The sequence below is a fragment of the Chaetomium fimeti genome (genome assembly GCF_033439085.1).
Source record: "Chaetomium fimeti strain CBS 168.71 chromosome Unknown B0H64scaffold_6, whole genome shotgun sequence".
NCBI classification, from domain to species: Eukaryota; Fungi; Ascomycota; class Sordariomycetes; order Sordariales; family Chaetomiaceae; genus Chaetomium; species Chaetomium fimeti.
In genome coordinates, this window is record NW_026944334.1 from 798,396 (window position 1) to 814,063 (window position 15,668).

General features: G+C 57.0%; 7 protein-coding genes across 7 annotated transcripts; 4 read left to right on the top strand and 3 right to left on the bottom strand.

The window, feature by feature from the left end:
- Window positions 1-416: 416 nt before the first annotated feature.
- B0H64DRAFT_205697 (pyruvate dehydrogenase) lies at window positions 417-2,221 on the bottom strand. The gene is made up of 3 exons (XM_062799334.1): window positions 1,967-2,221; window positions 961-1,886; window positions 417-891 (listed from the first exon to the last, which is right to left on the bottom strand). The coding sequence occupies exons 2-3, from the start codon at window positions 1,870-1,872 to the stop codon at window positions 784-786; spliced, it is 1,020 nt and encodes a 339-aa protein (XP_062656593.1). The 5' UTR covers window positions 1,873-1,886; window positions 1,967-2,221; the 3' UTR covers window positions 417-783.
- Window positions 2,222-2,418: 197 nt separating this feature from the next.
- Window positions 2,419-3,781, bottom strand: B0H64DRAFT_403434 (uncharacterized protein). Its single transcript, XM_062804308.1, has 3 exons — window positions 3,636-3,781; window positions 2,952-3,564; window positions 2,419-2,889 (listed from the first exon to the last, which is right to left on the bottom strand). The coding sequence occupies exons 1-3, from the start codon at window positions 3,715-3,717 to the stop codon at window positions 2,679-2,681; spliced, it is 906 nt and encodes a 301-aa protein (XP_062656594.1). The 5' UTR covers window positions 3,718-3,781; the 3' UTR covers window positions 2,419-2,678.
- A 1,835-nt stretch (window positions 3,782-5,616) lies between these two features.
- Window positions 5,617-6,698, top strand: B0H64DRAFT_403435 (uncharacterized protein). The gene has a single exon (XM_062804309.1). The coding sequence runs from the start codon at window positions 5,914-5,916 to the stop codon at window positions 6,364-6,366; it is 453 nt and encodes a 150-aa protein (XP_062656595.1). The 5' UTR covers window positions 5,617-5,913; the 3' UTR covers window positions 6,367-6,698.
- An 842-nt stretch (window positions 6,699-7,540) lies between these two features.
- Window positions 7,541-8,239, top strand: B0H64DRAFT_327717 (uncharacterized protein; the record flags this gene model as incomplete). The annotated part of the gene is made up of 1 exon (XM_062800798.1): window positions 7,541-8,239. The coding sequence occupies one exon, from the start codon at window positions 7,541-7,543 to the stop codon at window positions 8,237-8,239; it is 699 nt and encodes a 232-aa protein (XP_062656596.1).
- A 1,457-nt stretch (window positions 8,240-9,696) lies between these two features.
- B0H64DRAFT_434342 (uncharacterized protein) lies at window positions 9,697-10,753 on the top strand (the record flags this gene model as incomplete). The annotated part of the gene is made up of 3 exons (XM_062806085.1): window positions 9,697-9,753; window positions 9,785-9,831; window positions 9,916-10,753. The coding sequence occupies 3 exons, from the start codon at window positions 9,697-9,699 to the stop codon at window positions 10,751-10,753; spliced, it is 942 nt and encodes a 313-aa protein (XP_062656597.1).
- A 114-nt stretch (window positions 10,754-10,867) lies between these two features.
- On the bottom strand, window positions 10,868-13,172 carry B0H64DRAFT_345331 (uncharacterized protein). Its single transcript, XM_062801313.1, has 3 exons — window positions 12,498-13,172; window positions 12,058-12,449; window positions 10,868-12,004 (listed from the first exon to the last, which is right to left on the bottom strand). Exons 1-3 carry the CDS (start codon window positions 13,037-13,039, stop codon window positions 11,037-11,039), a joined length of 1,902 nt encoding a protein of 633 aa, XP_062656598.1. The 5' UTR covers window positions 13,040-13,172; the 3' UTR covers window positions 10,868-11,036.
- A 1,665-nt stretch (window positions 13,173-14,837) lies between these two features.
- B0H64DRAFT_465021 (uncharacterized protein) lies at window positions 14,838-15,586 on the top strand (the record flags this gene model as incomplete). Its single annotated transcript, XM_062807651.1, has 2 exons — window positions 14,838-15,549; window positions 15,582-15,586. Coding segments are annotated over 2 exons (717 nt in total), but the record flags the coding sequence as incomplete, so codon positions are not given.
- Between the last annotated feature and the right edge of the window lie 82 nt (window positions 15,587-15,668).

The window sequence follows — 15,668 nt, forward strand, 5'->3', positions numbered from 1 at the left end:
GTGGTGTGCCTTGCGGCCCTTGCCAGCCACACCCATGCTGCGATGCTGAGTGCTGAGCCACCAACACTTCGTTCAAATCACTAGCGCCAGGGACTGTGTGTGTGCGCTTGTCTAGGTATATGTAAAGGCCACGGACTGGCGAGAACCACGGCCCTCTCGTTTCTCCTGAACCTCACTGGAGACGCGAAGCACAAACATCCTTTACATTTACAATCTTACTACGATTTTCCCAACGACCATACCCAAAACCCAAAATCCATCATGTCGGTGTCCTTCTTGGTACAGGCCTTTCTCTGGTCACTCTCCCTCGCCATTGCCGTTCCCGGCGGCGGACGTTCCGGCTACAACTCGGAGAATCAAACGGACAACGCACTGGACAGCAGGGCAGACGACGGGCATATCGGATTGCACTGAACTTGCAGCCCGCCAACAATCTTCCGATGGACCCTACGTCCGACTGATGATGGAGTAGGCTTACTTGTAACCGCACGGAGAGCGGTACCCTGGCGAGATTGAGGACGGTTGGGACATTGACACGGAAAGCATCATGGGCCTCAAAGACACCGCTTAGTGCCGCAGGATGAATAATAAATGTGGAATTAGCTAGGCTCAATTTAGACTGGGATGATGGTTTATCGTTGACGGTGTTTACGCTCACAGCCCGTTCCAACTGTGTTGGTCCCTCCCGTCTCTTGGGCCACCCGGAAGGGGGGAACCTGGACCTGATTGTCATTGTTCTTTTCCACACGCTTATGTGCCTGTGACTGCCTTCTGGGGGGGCCCTTAGACAGCGCGGTACCTGCCGAAAAACACCACCTGTAATGTGGCATCGCCAAGAATGAATGGAAAGGGAGGAATGTAAACGAACTGCGCTGCGATCAGCCCGTGGTGCTTATCGCCCAGGGAGTTGCCTGTTAATAAGTGTACAGATGCATTTTCATCCCTCGAGGGCATCCTCACCCTCAAGTACCTTGGGCTGGCAGACCCCAGAGTTCGGAATTGATTGTAATACACAGTGTCGTATGTCGGCTCCGGCTCCATGTCTCCTTTTCGTGGCGGTCCCGAGTCCCACCATTTCCCCACCATGTCGACGGCTTGCTGGGAAGAGAGCCGACCCCACAACCCATTGCTTCCCATGATCAAGAAGGAGGGTTGGTCAGTGTTACCGATCGTCGTCGACGTCAGTTCGGCAGTGCGGTATGGCGGCGTTCCCGCTTTGTATACCGGCGGCAGGACGCGTAGCGAGTGCAATCTCAGCCGGGGATCCCGTTGTAAATCCAAGGACCATTCCCAGCGTCCGTTTCCGGCGGAGCGAGAAGCCGCCATGCCGCGAACGCGCCCGTTCGTGGTCACGTTGTCTTCTTTGCCGGGGTCCTTCCTCCTCAGCCTGGCAAGTTCTCGGGGATTGTGGCCGGTCTGGTGCACGGGTAATAGCACGGCCTCCCATGTGCCGTTGGGCCGCTTGCGACCCAGAACAGCCCTCGAATCCCCGATACACGCCACATGCAACGTGCTCGTGAAGTAGTCATACATGGAGAGCAAGGCACACCTTTTGCCCGGACTGTGCCGCACACACGCTAGGAGTTGCTTCTCGAGCAGGTCGGCTGTCCGCGAGCCCGAGTACACGTCAAAGACACCCCATGCGCCCCAGTGACTGCCGGCGCCCCACGACGAGGGCACCGTGCCGTAGAGGAAGCGGTCCTCGCACGAGTTGTTGGAGGCTACCGGCGAGTTTTCGCATGTGCCGACGCCAGGGATGTTGGTGACTGGGATTGGGTGGGCGTCCTGGGAGGGGATGGGCGAGATGTCCTCTTTCGATGGGCTGGCAGCCGGGGTTAATTCGGCGGTGGGGGCATCGTCGAGGCACGGCATTTGTCTTGTCTGGTCTTGTTGGTCGCCCTTCCAGTTAGTTGCCATCCACCAGATGCCGGATCCACCCGCCACAGCGACCAACGCAGCTGCGTACCTCGCTATCTTGCCGTTTGATGTCGGGAAGCTCGATGATGATCCGTTAGTAGAGTAATGGCGGTATCGCTTCGGCGGGTGCTGCGGCATGCGCGGTGAGACCCTTCGGCTAAGCCGTTGGGCCGTCTTGAATGGGCGCAGCGACAACATCGTGAAATGAGTGCGATTGTGAGGAAATCAAGCCGGTTCGTGTGTTGCGTGTCGAACTCACTCAGGCTGCGCAAGCAAGAGTTTAGTTGGGGGCTGTTTGCTTGATGTGTTAATTAATAGTGAGAGGTCGGGTGGTGCTTCGCCCACCTGCAATCATGGATGTTCCTGGGGGTGACGGCCAACACACACCCCGTTCCTTCCTGTTCTTTTTGTGACTCAAAAAACAAGTTGGCAACTTGTGGAAGAATCGATTCACTCTCCCTAAAGTTTCCATATATTGTCTGCCAGTTAGGTAGGTACTTGTTTGATCCGACTCCTAATTACGGCTCCCCCGCCAGCCAAGTAATTATTACTTTCGCATGTCAAATTACTGGTACTAATTTGATACCCAGCATGCCTTCCTCAAGACCAGTATTGCGCCATTATGCAAACCTTTGCTCCTTGACCGTGCTGCTGGTTCGACCACTGCTAATCGTTTTTTGGTTCCCACACCGTTCCCACACCCCGCACTAACAACCCCCTCCGACGGCCCTAAGTTACTTGTGACAAGCTGAATCGCCAATTTAGTCTTCCTCTCCAATGCGGATTCTTCCCTCAGCAGGTAGGCCTTGCGACCAGTAGCCTCCGAGTTCAATGTTGGTCTCCGCAATGGCGCGGTGGCTCACGAGCAGCCAGAGACCAAAGATGGGCTTGGCCAGCACGTCTAACACGGCATAGATGACAACCTCGGTATCGACGTTAGTCTTGCGAGCGAGAGCCGCAACACCCCAGACACTGCGGAAGCCATTAGCTCGTTACGTCTTCACTCAGTCTTGGGGCGGTATGCAAGAACTCACATCGGGTACGCCGCCCACAGAGCCAGCGTGTAGATGGCCAACGACGCCCACAGCTTGGACACGCGGGCCGCCTTGTTCTGGACGGCGCGCGTGCCGTGCAGGCCGACATGCCACACGACGAACACGTAGCCGAGGCACGCAATCACAAACCACCCCCACTTCTGGGCAGTGCCCTCAGCACCATACGCCGCAAACAAGCCCGCCAGCACCATCACAACATTGGCAATCAAGGCCATGAGGGTATGGGCACCATCCACACCAGCCAACAGACACAGGTTGAGCAGCACGAGCGGGGTGGTCAGGACCCAGTCGACGTAGCGGGCCCAGTAGACCTGGCGGCACTCGTCGTGGAAGGTGTCGGGCAGGCCGTGGCCGTGGCGGTCGCGCACGGCGTGGCAGCTGAGCGAGGACGCGTGGCCCGCCGCCATGCCGAAGTAGGCCAGCGCCGACGCCAGCGTCACCGCCGTCGTCGTCACGTGGTACACCCGCTTCGACACGGGCACGTTCCACGACAGCAGCGCGAAGACCGCCGAGAACAGCGTCATGGCCGCGAAGAGCACCCACAGCGTGCGGTGCGCCGTCTCGCTCGAGAGTTGGTAGTGGGTTGGGTTGGCTGCGTGGTGGCTGTCAGGTATTGTGTTTGGGGAGGGGTGGGAGTTGGGGGTTAGGGGGGATATGACGTACGGATGACCGTGGGGATCGGTCCCGGCTTGGAGGTTGTTAAGGCCGGGTAGAGCATCTCGGCGACTTGATCGGGGTGAATCATGCTGTGCAACTATTTTGATATCTCGGGACCTGTGGTTGACAACACTGGCGTGACGAATGGAAATAGGGTAGAAGTAGGAAAATGGAAGAACCTATCACGGAGGGACCAAGGGCATCATATAATGGTGCGGAGGCCAAGGACCAGAATTTGCCATCCCGTGGTCACCAGGTAGTGTAGCGCATGCTTTGCTATGTCAGAGCGACGTCATCCATTTTCCGTGTGCACAGTGCAAGCTCGAGGTTCGTCTTGGCGGCCGCGATTGACTCCGGCCTGGACCCAATCAATATTGCAAAGATGGCTTGAACCATTCCGATTCGACGATTGTATGGGACGACTTGTTCGCGTTCAAGTTTCCATCTAACGGCCTACATTGGTCTTGTTGCCTCACTGGTGGTGCTTGTCGTCGTTGAATGCTAAAAATGTGGGGAAAAGGACAACCCCGAGGTCAAGTGTAAGTCGGTGTTAATGGTGTCCAACCAACCACATCGAAGGGAAACTCTCGCTTCAAGGACGTCTTTATCCCTGCGAGTCACTCGCCCTCGCCGTAACTCGTCTACCCGTTCTACTACATAGTCTGTAGCCCCAATCCATGCCGGCGCCCAGGCGCACACTGGAGCTAAAGGGGGTTCGATTCGTTCGCCTCCGCGTTTTCTCGATCTGACTTACCCGCGCGAACAGCTTGAGCCGGCCCGTCAAGTATTCATCGGGGCCGTCGGCTAGGTAGGTCTAACGAGTAAAGTCATATCGATCGGCACTAAGGGGTGGGAAGGATGAAGTTTGGGGCTGGGGCTTTGTGGCCTGGAGGATCGTTGTTAAAGCGGCTGTCAAGGAGATGAGTTAGAAATGCATGGAGATTGGAGCCCGCGAAAGATTTGGGAGAAGGTGGAAAGATACTTATAGGTGTAACTTGAGTTAACTAGCCCGGAAACAAATTGCCGTCCCGTATATCTGTCTTGCTACATCGTCCCGCAATCCAAATTGTCCCTGAAACGCGTGTACTCCACGACATTTTGCTACCTGCTGAAGAAGGTAGTGGGTTCTGTCGGGTGGGAACTTTGTGGAAGTAGGGCCCAGAAACAACTTGCGGCCGAACTCCCTGGGTTGGCGAAGGCCCGGTAATCTTGTACTGACACAGGTGGCTTAATAGGACAAGGTCAGGGGCTACGGATATTTTGGAAGGCTGTGAAGCAAGAGGAACGACTCGAAGGCAGGTTCCAACCTAGGTAGGCAACCGATTGATAGCCTACACCATGCACTTATCGTTTTCTCCATTACTTAGTCTTCGCCCATGTCCAGGAGTCAGGGTGCCTTGTTCCTCTGTTACAAATGGCCGTGCAACTCGATTGATACACTCATCGGTAAATGGCTAGCATGGGCGGTTTTGGTGAATGAAGGGACTGTGCCAAGGGGAGGGGAGAACTTGTTGGGTTGTGTCAGAGACCTAGCGTATGGGGTGAGAGATCACCTCGTTGATGAATGTTGTCTTCAGGTTGTCTCCGTCGGTCCGTCCCTCCGCTTTCGTAGTGGTTTGCTGTTAACATTCCCATTCCCTCGTCGCCGGCGTTATGTTTGGGTCGACGCTCACGTGGCACTACCTCTGTGGAGGCAAGGAAGCAACGGCCCGTACCTCGAAGGGCTCGAAGGCTCGAAGGCTCAGCGAGCTCCGCAAAGCAGGTGGCAAGTCGTTGCGGGTGTTGATGGTGGGGCAGCAAACTCCAAATGACCTTTCTGACCAATGTCCTGGATATGATTGGTTCGAGGCGAGCAGGTGTGCACGTGAGAGGGTCCAGATTGCCCCGCAGTGCCCCGCTCAGCACACATGCCTGCCGTCGATCCGCCTTGTTATTGGCTTGTGGTGCTGAAGCTTGGCCGCACGACCCCACTACGTCATCGCCTTCAGGGTTCCCGCTGGGGCCCAACGAGCCAACACTGCCTCGTACCAGGGCTGACCAAGGAGCCAGGGAGGCAGGCCAACAAAGCAAGGATGAACGGGCAGCTTGCCTCCCGTTCTTAACGTTAGGCAACCGACCGTCTCGTTGACCACCTCCCAGACACCTCCCAACTTCTATCGTCCATATCCGCCAGCAACTCACGCTTCCAAATCAAGTCAGTTGTCGAGCTCAAGGCAATAACGAAGAAACCCGCCAACGAAACCCACCAACCCAAACTCAACCCTATTCTCCACCCCCCGCAACGATGGCGACCGCCCAAGCCAACTGCCCCGTCGTCGGCACGACCAACAGCACGCTCCCGCCGTCGCACCCGGACGTCGACCTCTCGCAGCCGGGGCAGACGTGCCCGGTAGTCGGCGCCACGACGGACCACCACTCAAACCTCCACCGTCACCCCGAGGTGCCCATCCCCGAGGACCGCGCGGCGGGCGACGCGTCCGCCTGCCCGGTGCTCAACAACCGGCTCGTCAACGAGGACAAGAGCAAGGCCATGGACGACGACGTCTGCCCCGTCGTCGGCACCGCCACCACCGTGCTCCCGCCCGACCACCCCGCCACCGAGGGGAAGGAGGACGGGGCTGTTTGCCCTGTTACCAAGGCCAAGGTTGGACATCATAAGGGGAAGCTGCAGGGGCATCCGGTTGTTGAGGGTGCTGGGGAGGGGGCGGTTTGCCCCGTTGCTGGTGTCAAGGCTTAGGAGGGGCAGGTTGGGATGTTGTTTGGGAAATCATGCAGCGTGATCAGGGACAGCGCGCGTGTGAGGGTCTTGTGTCTATGATATCACGCGGGTTTAGTTTGCTTGGATCTCGCATCATCACGAATACCATCTATTAGTTTTGATGCAAATCGTTTATTTCGTTCCCAGCTTGTTGGATGTTTCGCTGAACTTTTCGCTGAACTTGCCGCAGGAAGAGGCTCGTTATCTTATCGCATCTCCCGCTGTTGGGCTGTTGGTGGGGGGTCGCATTTTCTCCCCGCAATTCTGTGCCTGAATTTTCTGCCGCCCAATTTGTGCCTCTTTCACTTGCCTTCAGCCTTGACAGTTGCACCCATGGAAAACATCAAAACCGAGCTCTGGTTTAGGCAATACGATATTCCCAGGGTAAAAAAAACTCTTGTCCGAGTTGTGGTTGAGGTGGTATTTTAGAATCGCTCACCGCGCGGAAACCCTTTGCACAACGCCAAGATGCGTGGGAAAACATCTTCGTTCACACCTGGCCAAACCGAAAACCAGGGTGGATGAAATCGCAGATTGCATCTCGACCGACGGCCCGGGAAGATCGAGATCCCTTTCTCACAGCCCGAGTATTGCGGCCAACAGGGCCTTTCAGGCGGCCTTAATTTCGTTTCAGCAGCCCAGCTGGGGGTAATTCTTGTAAGTTAGTGGTGCTCGCGCCACATGCACAGGATGACATTGCCGTTGAAACCGTCAGAGAAGTGCTCGTTGGTGATTTAGCGGCACCTGATTCGACCACCGCCTCTGGCGCCGCATGGCCTGCCAAAAGGCGTCCCAAACCGGCGGGTGACCCTAAATTTAGCGCCGAAACACGTTTTGGGAGGTTGCGAGGCTCCGGCCAATGAACCCGGCCTGGGTCCGGTGACCGGGGTGTCTTACACGAATCATTAAAACAGAAGCCGCCGGTCAGGTCGCCGTGCAAGATGACCTTGAGGTCTGCCAGTGCGGTTGACCCGTTCTCAGACTCAGTCAGTCAGTCGGCTTCCGTTCTCTTCGTCACACCTTGTTTTCCTTTGTGTGCAAGCGCTGGCATCGCTGTTTTCTCCATCCTTCGCGAAGTCGACATCTTTCAGCGCAACTCAGTCCCTTTCGAGCTGAGAAACAGTTGAGAAAAAGCAGTGCAAAATTAGCCAAAATGCCTTCCTTCACAAGCAGGCGCCATACGCCGGACCGATTCCGGTCCCTCTCCAAGCCGGAGGACGACCTGATGGAGGACATCCACCAGACCGGCCCGGGCGCCAAATATCCGTCCTCCTCCCTCGCCCTGGGTCCCTCAGACGGCTCCCTGCTCGATTACTTCGACCTGCCCTCCCCGCCCAGCACGCCCCACCGGCCAACCCACAACCTGAGCTACTCCTCCCTCAACAGCTTCCCCAGCCCCTCCACCAGCCCGGGCCTCGCCGCCCGCTCCCCCGGCACCCTCAGCCGCAGCAGCAGCACCAGCTCCAGCCGCAACACCACCCCGACCTCCAGCCCGCCCACCTCCGCCCTGCCCCGCTGGCCCTCCGCCTCCCAGCGCATCCACCGCCTGCCCACCCGGCCCCGGTCGCGGAGCACCTCGTCCGCCTCGTCCGCCTCGTCGGCGGGCTCCGGGGCGTCGGCGCCGGCCCTGGGCGACATCGAGATGACGGGCATGCCGCCGGCGCCGCCGCTGATCCGCTCGGCCCGCCGCACCCCCTACTACCCGCCTAATGCTTCGCGTAATGCGGATCGTGCGCGGGTGTACATGAACCGCGGGCCGCACTATGTCCCGAACTGGACGCCGTTGAGCAGTCTGCCGAGGCACGTGCAGTTGCAGATTGAGGAGAGGATGACGAGGTTTACGGCTATGTAAAGGGGGGAGGGTGTTTGGTGTGGCGTTGGTGGTTTGGGGGTTTGACTGGATTTGATGGCTTTTGTTGGAGTTTGGGACTGGAGTGTATTCTTAACAAGACCTGGGGCATGGAGTTCGGGGTGCGCTATGAAGCGCAGCGGATTTGGCGTATGGTAATTAATGGCATCAGAAACATTTGTTGTTTTTCATCATTGATCATGCATTTATCCACCTTCAAAAACCGTTTATTGCGCCAAGGACAGAATCTTAACACGCCCAGTTGTGTACACCGATGGCAGTTGATACGCCAAACTCCAAGTTATGCTTTGCCCATCACCATTTCTGAATGGACGGCCGAAACCCCAGAACTCCTCCTCCAAACACTGACTTCACTTCTTCGAGCTTCACTTCTTCGACAATGACGTCGGGTGTGGTGTTTCCCCCGAGGCCCTGCTTAAGACCTCATCACTTCATTGATGGTGAGAGGCGCTTGGGATGAGTATGAGAGGTTGGACCTCATCCGGTACGGCGCGTTTCCCTTGGAAATCGCCCTGGGCGGGATATCTTCGGGCCACCCAAACTGCTTTGCTTTGCCGCGGGTGAGGGGTCGAACTTCGCCGTCGTCGGCCCACTTGATCTCTCGGAACTTTTGTTTTCTGAGCCTGGTCCGGATGGAGAGCCGGAGAAGTGCGCGCTGAAGCCACATGTCGACTGATGTTTGGAATTGCTGACGGAGAGAAGTGATGTAAACTGTAAAAAGGGGTAGATATGTGTTGGTATCTCACTCCCTGAGTCGTAAGGTGGTAAAAAGGGGTGATGAAAGATGCGGTTGGACAAAGAGCGCTGAAAGGTCAGTCCCTAGTGACCGCCCTCAATGGTCCCACATGGAATAAAGGAAACAATGACTTTGGAACACTGGGAGTTCTGCTACTGTCACACATGGAAGATCGATGGGCCTGAAACGATGACCCGGGTACTGCACCGACTCGCTGCGAGGTATGCTGAATTAGGACCCCAAGTAAGCGAGTAGAATGGACTCAGCAAAATGGACCCGGCTCGGATACCAAATGCGTTGTGCGAAAGCCCCGATTAATCCCAGGAATTCATAAGCCATAAGTCATGACATATACCGGGAGGCTTTGTGATGACTCGGTCGGTATTTTGGGGTCCAATTGTTTGGCTGCCTTGAGGCTTCCTTTTTACCCTTCTTGATCACCGGAGGGCTCCGGAGGAGTGGGTCCCGCCTCCGTTTTGCGCCGCAGAAAAGGTGGAGTGGGTCGGGCCCGGCCCCGGCCGTCGTCCGGTCTAGCCCCGGCCGGTTTCTGAAACAGGCAAACGGAGGGTTTCAAACACGAGAGGGCCACCAGAACTGCCATGATTTGTCCGTAATCGAAAACCGACAACGAATCTCCCAATAACGAGCCCCCGCCTAAGCCTCCTTGGTTACCCCAGGTTGCGCCCAACTCCCACCCGGGGGAATGGCCTCGCCCGAAACAATAATAGACAGCAAAATTCGGGCCGCCGTGTTGGAGCCAGTATGTTATTGTTTTGAACCGAGGTCCCGAGCAAGCCGGGTTTTACCGCGCTGACGCACGACCCGGGAGGGCTATAAGGTTTGTACGTACCCATCCTCCATGCCAACTGTCAATCACTTCTATCACGTTTTGCCTCCTACTGCCTCTAAACGACGATCGTAGGAGATCCGATAATCACAAAGCGGAGTCCGAGGTAAACGAAGACCGTGCCAACATCACCAATAACCAAGTCATGAACCGTTCCCGCTATGTTCCAAATCCGGTCTACTCCGTCAACCCCTACCAGCAACAGCAACAACAACAGCAGCAACAACAACAATATGCCGCCGCCCAACAACAAGCCCAGATGCAGGGCATGATGCCCGGCCAGCCCATGCCCATGCACCCCTCCGCGTACGGCAACCCCCAACCCGGCATGAGCCAGTCCCCCATGCAGCCCTCCATGTCCCCGAACGCCATGTGGGCAGCCAACTTTGCCAACGGCCCCATCATCGAGGATCTCTGCGCACCACCACCACCCATGGGCATGCACGCCTCGCCGCCCATGAACGGCATGTACCCGCGCATGGCCATGGGCCCGATGCACCCGGGCGGCATGCCCCAGATCCAGAACGTCTACGGCATCCGCCAGCCGACCCCGCATCCCTTCGCCCAGGGCATGCACCCGGGCCAGGGCCAGCCCATGCAGGGGATGCCGTCATCGCGGGTCATGGGGACATATCCGCCGTATACGGGCCAGCAGCATGGGATCGGGATTGCGTATCCTAGACAGATGGATCCGAATGCCATGATGGTGCGGCCGAGGTTGGAGACGGGGTTTGCTAATCCTGTCCCTACCGGGCCAGGTGGGAATGGGTTGGGGATGGGGCAGGTCGCTTCGCCGAATATGGGTGGCAGCCCGGGTGGCGAGGGGATGCCGCCACTGACGCCGGTGGAGGAGGCGTTGAGGGGGTTCTTGAGCCCGGATCTTGGGGATCTTGGGGATTTGGGGCGTCAATGACGGGGTGAGAGCCTGGGTAATGAGAGGGAGTTGGCTTGACGGGAGTATGAACGGGTCATGATAAACATTTTCATTGTGTCTGGCGTTTGGGATAGGCATTGCATAGCATCTGATAGCGAAAACCATGGTATTGTTTCTGGATTCGGGGCCCCAACTAACACCATCGAACTTCAGGAAAGTCATCAAACACTCTGTGATGGTAGGCATGCAAGGGAGCGTGATGATCTAGAAACTACCACTCAGAGTTGCTTCCAATCCGGCAATCCTTCACCGCATCCCGAGGTTACACCCCCTTCCCAACCCGACACAACCGCCCATTCTGGCCCATCGGATACCCATCCTCCGTAACCACCTCCCACCCCTCACTCCCCACCGTGGTACTAGCCCAAAACACCCCCCACGGATCCCACCGCCCCTTCACCTCCACCAACCGCGCATACTTCTCCCCATAGAACCTCGCCTGCCACTCCGGCTCCGCCGGATCCCCCTCATTCATGTACGCGCCCGCCTCGGGCATCAGCGCCTGCCACCGGTCGACATACGCCTGCACCCGCGCGTCCGCCGCCCGCGCCTGCGCCGCGCTCAGCCCCACGGGCACCACCTCCATGAAGATGGCGTGCAGCGCCGTCTCGCGCCACGCCGGATTCACCGCGCTGTCGGCCCCCGGCCAGCCCGCGATCTCGGTGGTGGGCGAATACGCGATGCCGTGGAAGTTGTACCCGCCCTCTTCCACGCCCGCGCGGATGGCGTCGAAGACGTCGGCCCACGCCGTGTCGTTCTGCCATACCCGGGCGGGGAACAGGCGGGAGCGGTAGCGCGTGTTGACGGGGAAGTCGCCGGACCCCGTGCGGCGGCCGTTGCCGGCGTAGAGGGAGGAGGTGATGGTGGTGGGGAGGGTGACGGGGATGTTGTGGAGGGTGGAGAGCTGCGTGTAGAGCGGTTGGAGGAGGGCGCGGTAGGCGGGGGCGGTGATGTTTGGGATGAGTTGGGAGGAGGTGAAGCGGAAGGAGTTGTTGCCGAGCGGGTAGATGTAGCTGAAGCAGTAGCCGCCGGCGGCGATGATGTTGGTGCAGTAGCGGTAGGCGAGGGAGACACCGCTCCAGAAGGAGGCGAGGTCCGTCAGGGAATTTGGGTCGGTGGAAGGGGGGGTGTTGTTCAGGGACGGGTTAACGGCAAAGTTAAGGCCGCCGTTAGTAACGCTGATGGGCGGGTAGGCTTTGAGGATGACTGAAGTGATAACGCCAAACGTGCCTGTTTGCGTCAGTGTATTTGGGCTTTGCCTCGCTTGTTGGCGGAGCGCTTACTTGGTCCACCCCCCCTGAGTGCCCACCATAGGTCTTTGTGTTTGTTAGGGTCGACGGTGAGGAAACGACCATCGGCTGTCACAACGTTGATGGACAACACTTGATCCGCCCCTAGGCCGTACTTGGAGGTCAGGGAACCGTGACCAGCGACGGAAATCCACCCTCCCACGGCGCCGACAGTGCCTCCACCGGGGGCAACGACTGAGATATTGTTCGCTGCCATGTGGTTGAAATGCTCCCAACTCTCCAGGCCGGCTCCAACCCGAACCGCCATCCCCGAATAGCGGCCTACGGTGTATTCAGGAATGAATTCGAAGTCCTTCAAGTTGTGCACCCAGATACTTAACGACCCCGCCCCCATAGACCGACCGCCAAAGTCATGCCCAGTATTCCTGTTGTTATGTTAGACACCGAGTAGGAAATGGAGGAAGGGTGCTCACTTAATGACGAGGCGGATATTTCTGTTCCTGGCGAAGTTGACCGCCGCCTGGACGTGCTTCACAGTTGTGGCGTTGACGACATATTCTGGGAACCCTCCTCGAGTACAGGTCCCTTCAGCGTTTAGGGCCAAAGGACATGTGCTTCCTTGGGGCCATTGTGTGAGTGTTGAGAGCGGTTCCTCGATCCAGAAATGTGTCCTCCTCGACTCATCTAGAAGCCACCGACAAGTGGTTTCATTGTAATTGTCTCCTTGGTAACAGGCAGATGCTGCAGGAGAAGGCCGGAGGAGGGCACCGCCAAGGGAAACGTTAAGTTGCTTCCACTCCGGGTCGCTAGGCCAGTCGTGACTCCCAGGCCATGCACGGCAACTCGGGGTGGTGCTAGACCAGGGTGGCGCTGCCTCTCTGTCGCCAAATCCGATCGCCGGGAAACTTCGAGCATCAGCTTGAGTCAACCGGACAGCCTCAAAAGGGAATGTCTTTCCCGAAGCTGACAAAGCCACCAGGAGTAATATTCCGAAGGAGAGACGAAGAGCACCCATGGCAAGTTATTCAGTTGAGCTCGATCCAACACCACATAGGCCTCGATGCTCCACGGCGTAGAGAATTCCCCCCTTTTATCACCATTACCCCGGAACGGCCATGCGACTTGCATGCGTTACGTGCCCCCACCGCGGGGTGCGGACGTGGAAAGGCTGACACGCCAACGCGGTTGAATACCTCGGTGCAGTTGCAGATGCTACTGCATAAACGCATCCTGCCCTACACTGCAGTCCCCCGCTTTCTGGGCCGATATGCTTCGGGCCCGGAGGATCCCAGTCAACCGAGAACAGAAGCCCGAATACTACCAGCGGCCGAATGTTGTGTGCTGCGGATGGAACTTGGCAATGTAGGGAGGGGAGCATTTTCGCCGGGCGGGAGCATGGGGGCCAACACGCGGCACGGAGTGGAGTTCCGGGGGTCTGGGACCAGTTGAGGAGGTTCAGCTGCAGCTTTATTGTTACCCAACACGGAAGGTGGTTTATAGCGCACTTATACCAAAGAGATTGATAAGCGGGCACCATGCAGCCGCGGAGAATGAGGCCAAGGTTACATTCCCTAGCGTTGGTAACGCGATATTAGGAGAAGGGAACTTTCACCGAACAAAACCCTACTGAGCTGCCGCTCCCTAGTACATACCACTTGCACGGAATGGGCGGAAACGCTCGGTTCATCGGGCTCATATCTATCTCCGAACCATACTGAACATCACGCTTAGACCTCTTGCAAGCCTACATAGGACGATGCCTACCCAAGGTCCCTTAGGTACCTCCATAGCCACCTGACGACAATATCGGGGGGTTTGGGTGACAAATTTAGCTGCACCCGTCCCGCTTCACCCCCTATCGTTGTGCACCAGGCGAGTTCCGGCTTCCCCCCCCCCCCCAAGAGCAAAAAGGGCCTGTGGCTGTATCATTTGTTAAGTTGATGGCGTCTGGGCTATTCTATTGTGTGGGTACCTAAATTACCAGGTAAGAATGGAGCACTTGAAACTGGAATGGACGCCGAGGAGGGCTGGTGCCACACAATGGGGAATGGAGCTCTTTGTTTCACACCGCCAACCCGTACAAAACTTAATATATATGTAGGTAGTATTGGGTAAATAATAGAGGGATGCGGGCGGCCATTCATTTTACCATCCCATAACTCTCCATTGAACGTCCCGTCAATGTTGTTATCCTTGGGTGTGGAGGTCGTGTGTCACGGTGAGCTTCAAATACAATGTCAAACTGCCAGTTCTGTTAAAAAGTCGGCTTAATTGAGCCGCCACTTGTGGGATTTCCAAACAAGAAAGTGTTAACAAAGAAGCCTGTACACCTCAAATGCTACAGGACCAACCGGAATGTGGGATGGACAGAGGACCATGAAGGCAGCGGCCTATTTAACGGGTCACAGGAGTGGATCACAATAACGAATGCCTCGGCCACGGTACTTTCCTTACCTGGGTCCTACGACTATTCCTTCTTGAGGGACTTCTGCATGATGGCGGCCGACCTAAGCATGGCTACGATGGCCAGGCGCACGAAGCTCGCGTTGGACGGCATGGCACCGATGCTAAGTCTCCTATCCTTGGTGGATTGTTTCGCCCCCGCGCTTCGCCTGCCCTACCAATGCGCAGCTGTCCTCTGCTTGGTTTACTTTTCAAATGCCACCCGGACGGCTGTTTCAAGCTGCTTGGCAATTCCTAGCAGACTGCTCAAGTACGTTCTGGGCGAAACGGTGTTGCTGGCAGTAATAGGGCGTCTCACCGGGGCTGTGAGGAGCTTCTTTACTTGTAGGCAACTACGCCTTGTCCGCTCGGCGCTTCAGTGTACGGCAAAACTCTGGCGAGCTGTCGTCGTCATTCCGTCGTTCCCCCTCCACGTTGCCTCCCTCGTGGTGGCTACGATTCAATGTATAATTGCTCAACTCGCTCTGCTAGTACTACTGGTATGGGACTCCCACTTGAGTTTTGCAAACATCAACCCCGATGCACAGCCAGGTTTGAAGGTCCGTATCTCACGGACCGTCAAGCAGGTATGGGGTTGGCTCGCCAAGTACGAATTGTTTGTTCAATTCGCTTCTTTCCTCTTCTGCAGGCTTGTACCGGGTGGGCCTCCGTGGCTATATGTCGTCGCCTGCCGACTGTTTCTTCTAACAATCATCATAGCCCAGTCAACCATGGAGTGGGTCTTGGTGTGGGTTTTGGTTGGGGCCGCATTCGAGTTCGCCTGCTTCACCTTTGGCCGAGGCCTCCTTGTGCTCGTGCATCTGGACCGTTTCTGGGCCTCGATCCCGGTTATTCTGCCACTGGCGGGCTTGGGATCTCCAGGGGTTCGCGAATTCCTTCAAGGGGGGATCAACACGACCTGGGAGGACGAAATGACTCAGATTGGCCAAGCCTACTACTTCTTGATGGCGTCCCGCGTGTTTCTTGGTGCGTTTACCGTGGTCGCGAAACATATCGCGGTGAAGCAGGACTGGGTAGCTCTCAAATTCTGGCAAACGACCCGGCAGACGCTGTCAATCCATGGTGAGTCTGTGCCTCTGGATGGACTTCGACAGACTGAAGAACAGGATTGCCAACTTAAGATGTACGAAACCTTCCACCTATCATGGGATGTCATGGCTTTACTCCATATAATGGAGCAC

What these genes read in the sequence shown, in the direction of transcription:
- B0H64DRAFT_205697 (XM_062799334.1), bottom strand. Translation starts at nt 1,872, where the DNA reads ATGCCGTGCCTCGACGATGCCCCCACCGCCGAATTAACCCCGGCTGCC. An exon ending in CCAGCCCAAGGTACTTGAGG is followed by an intron (nt 892 to 960) that starts GTGAGGATGCCC and finishes CTGGGCGATAAG; the next exon opens with CACCACGGGCTGATCGCAGC.
- B0H64DRAFT_403434 (XM_062804308.1), bottom strand. Translation starts at nt 3,717, where the DNA reads ATGATTCACCCCGATCAAGTCGCCGAGATGCTCTACCCGGCCTTAACA. An exon ending in ACCGATCCCCACGGTCATCC is followed by an intron (nt 3,565 to 3,635) that starts GTACGTCATATC and finishes GCCACCACGCAG; the next exon opens with CCAACCCAACCCACTACCAA. An exon ending in CTGTGGGCGGCGTACCCGAT is followed by an intron (nt 2,890 to 2,951) that starts GTGAGTTCTTGC and finishes TGGCTTCCGCAG; the next exon opens with TGTCTGGGGTGTTGCGGCTC.
- B0H64DRAFT_403435 (XM_062804309.1), top strand. Translation starts at nt 5,914, where the DNA reads ATGGCGACCGCCCAAGCCAACTGCCCCGTCGTCGGCACGACCAACAGC.
- B0H64DRAFT_345331 (XM_062801313.1), bottom strand. Translation starts at nt 13,039, where the DNA reads ATGGGTGCTCTTCGTCTCTCCTTCGGAATATTACTCCTGGTGGCTTTG. An exon ending in AATATCCGCCTCGTCATTAA is followed by an intron (nt 12,450 to 12,497) that starts GTGAGCACCCTT and finishes ACATAACAACAG; the next exon opens with GAATACTGGGCATGACTTTG. An exon ending in ACTCAGGGGGGGTGGACCAA is followed by an intron (nt 12,005 to 12,057) that starts GTAAGCGCTCCG and finishes TGACGCAAACAG; the next exon opens with GCACGTTTGGCGTTATCACT.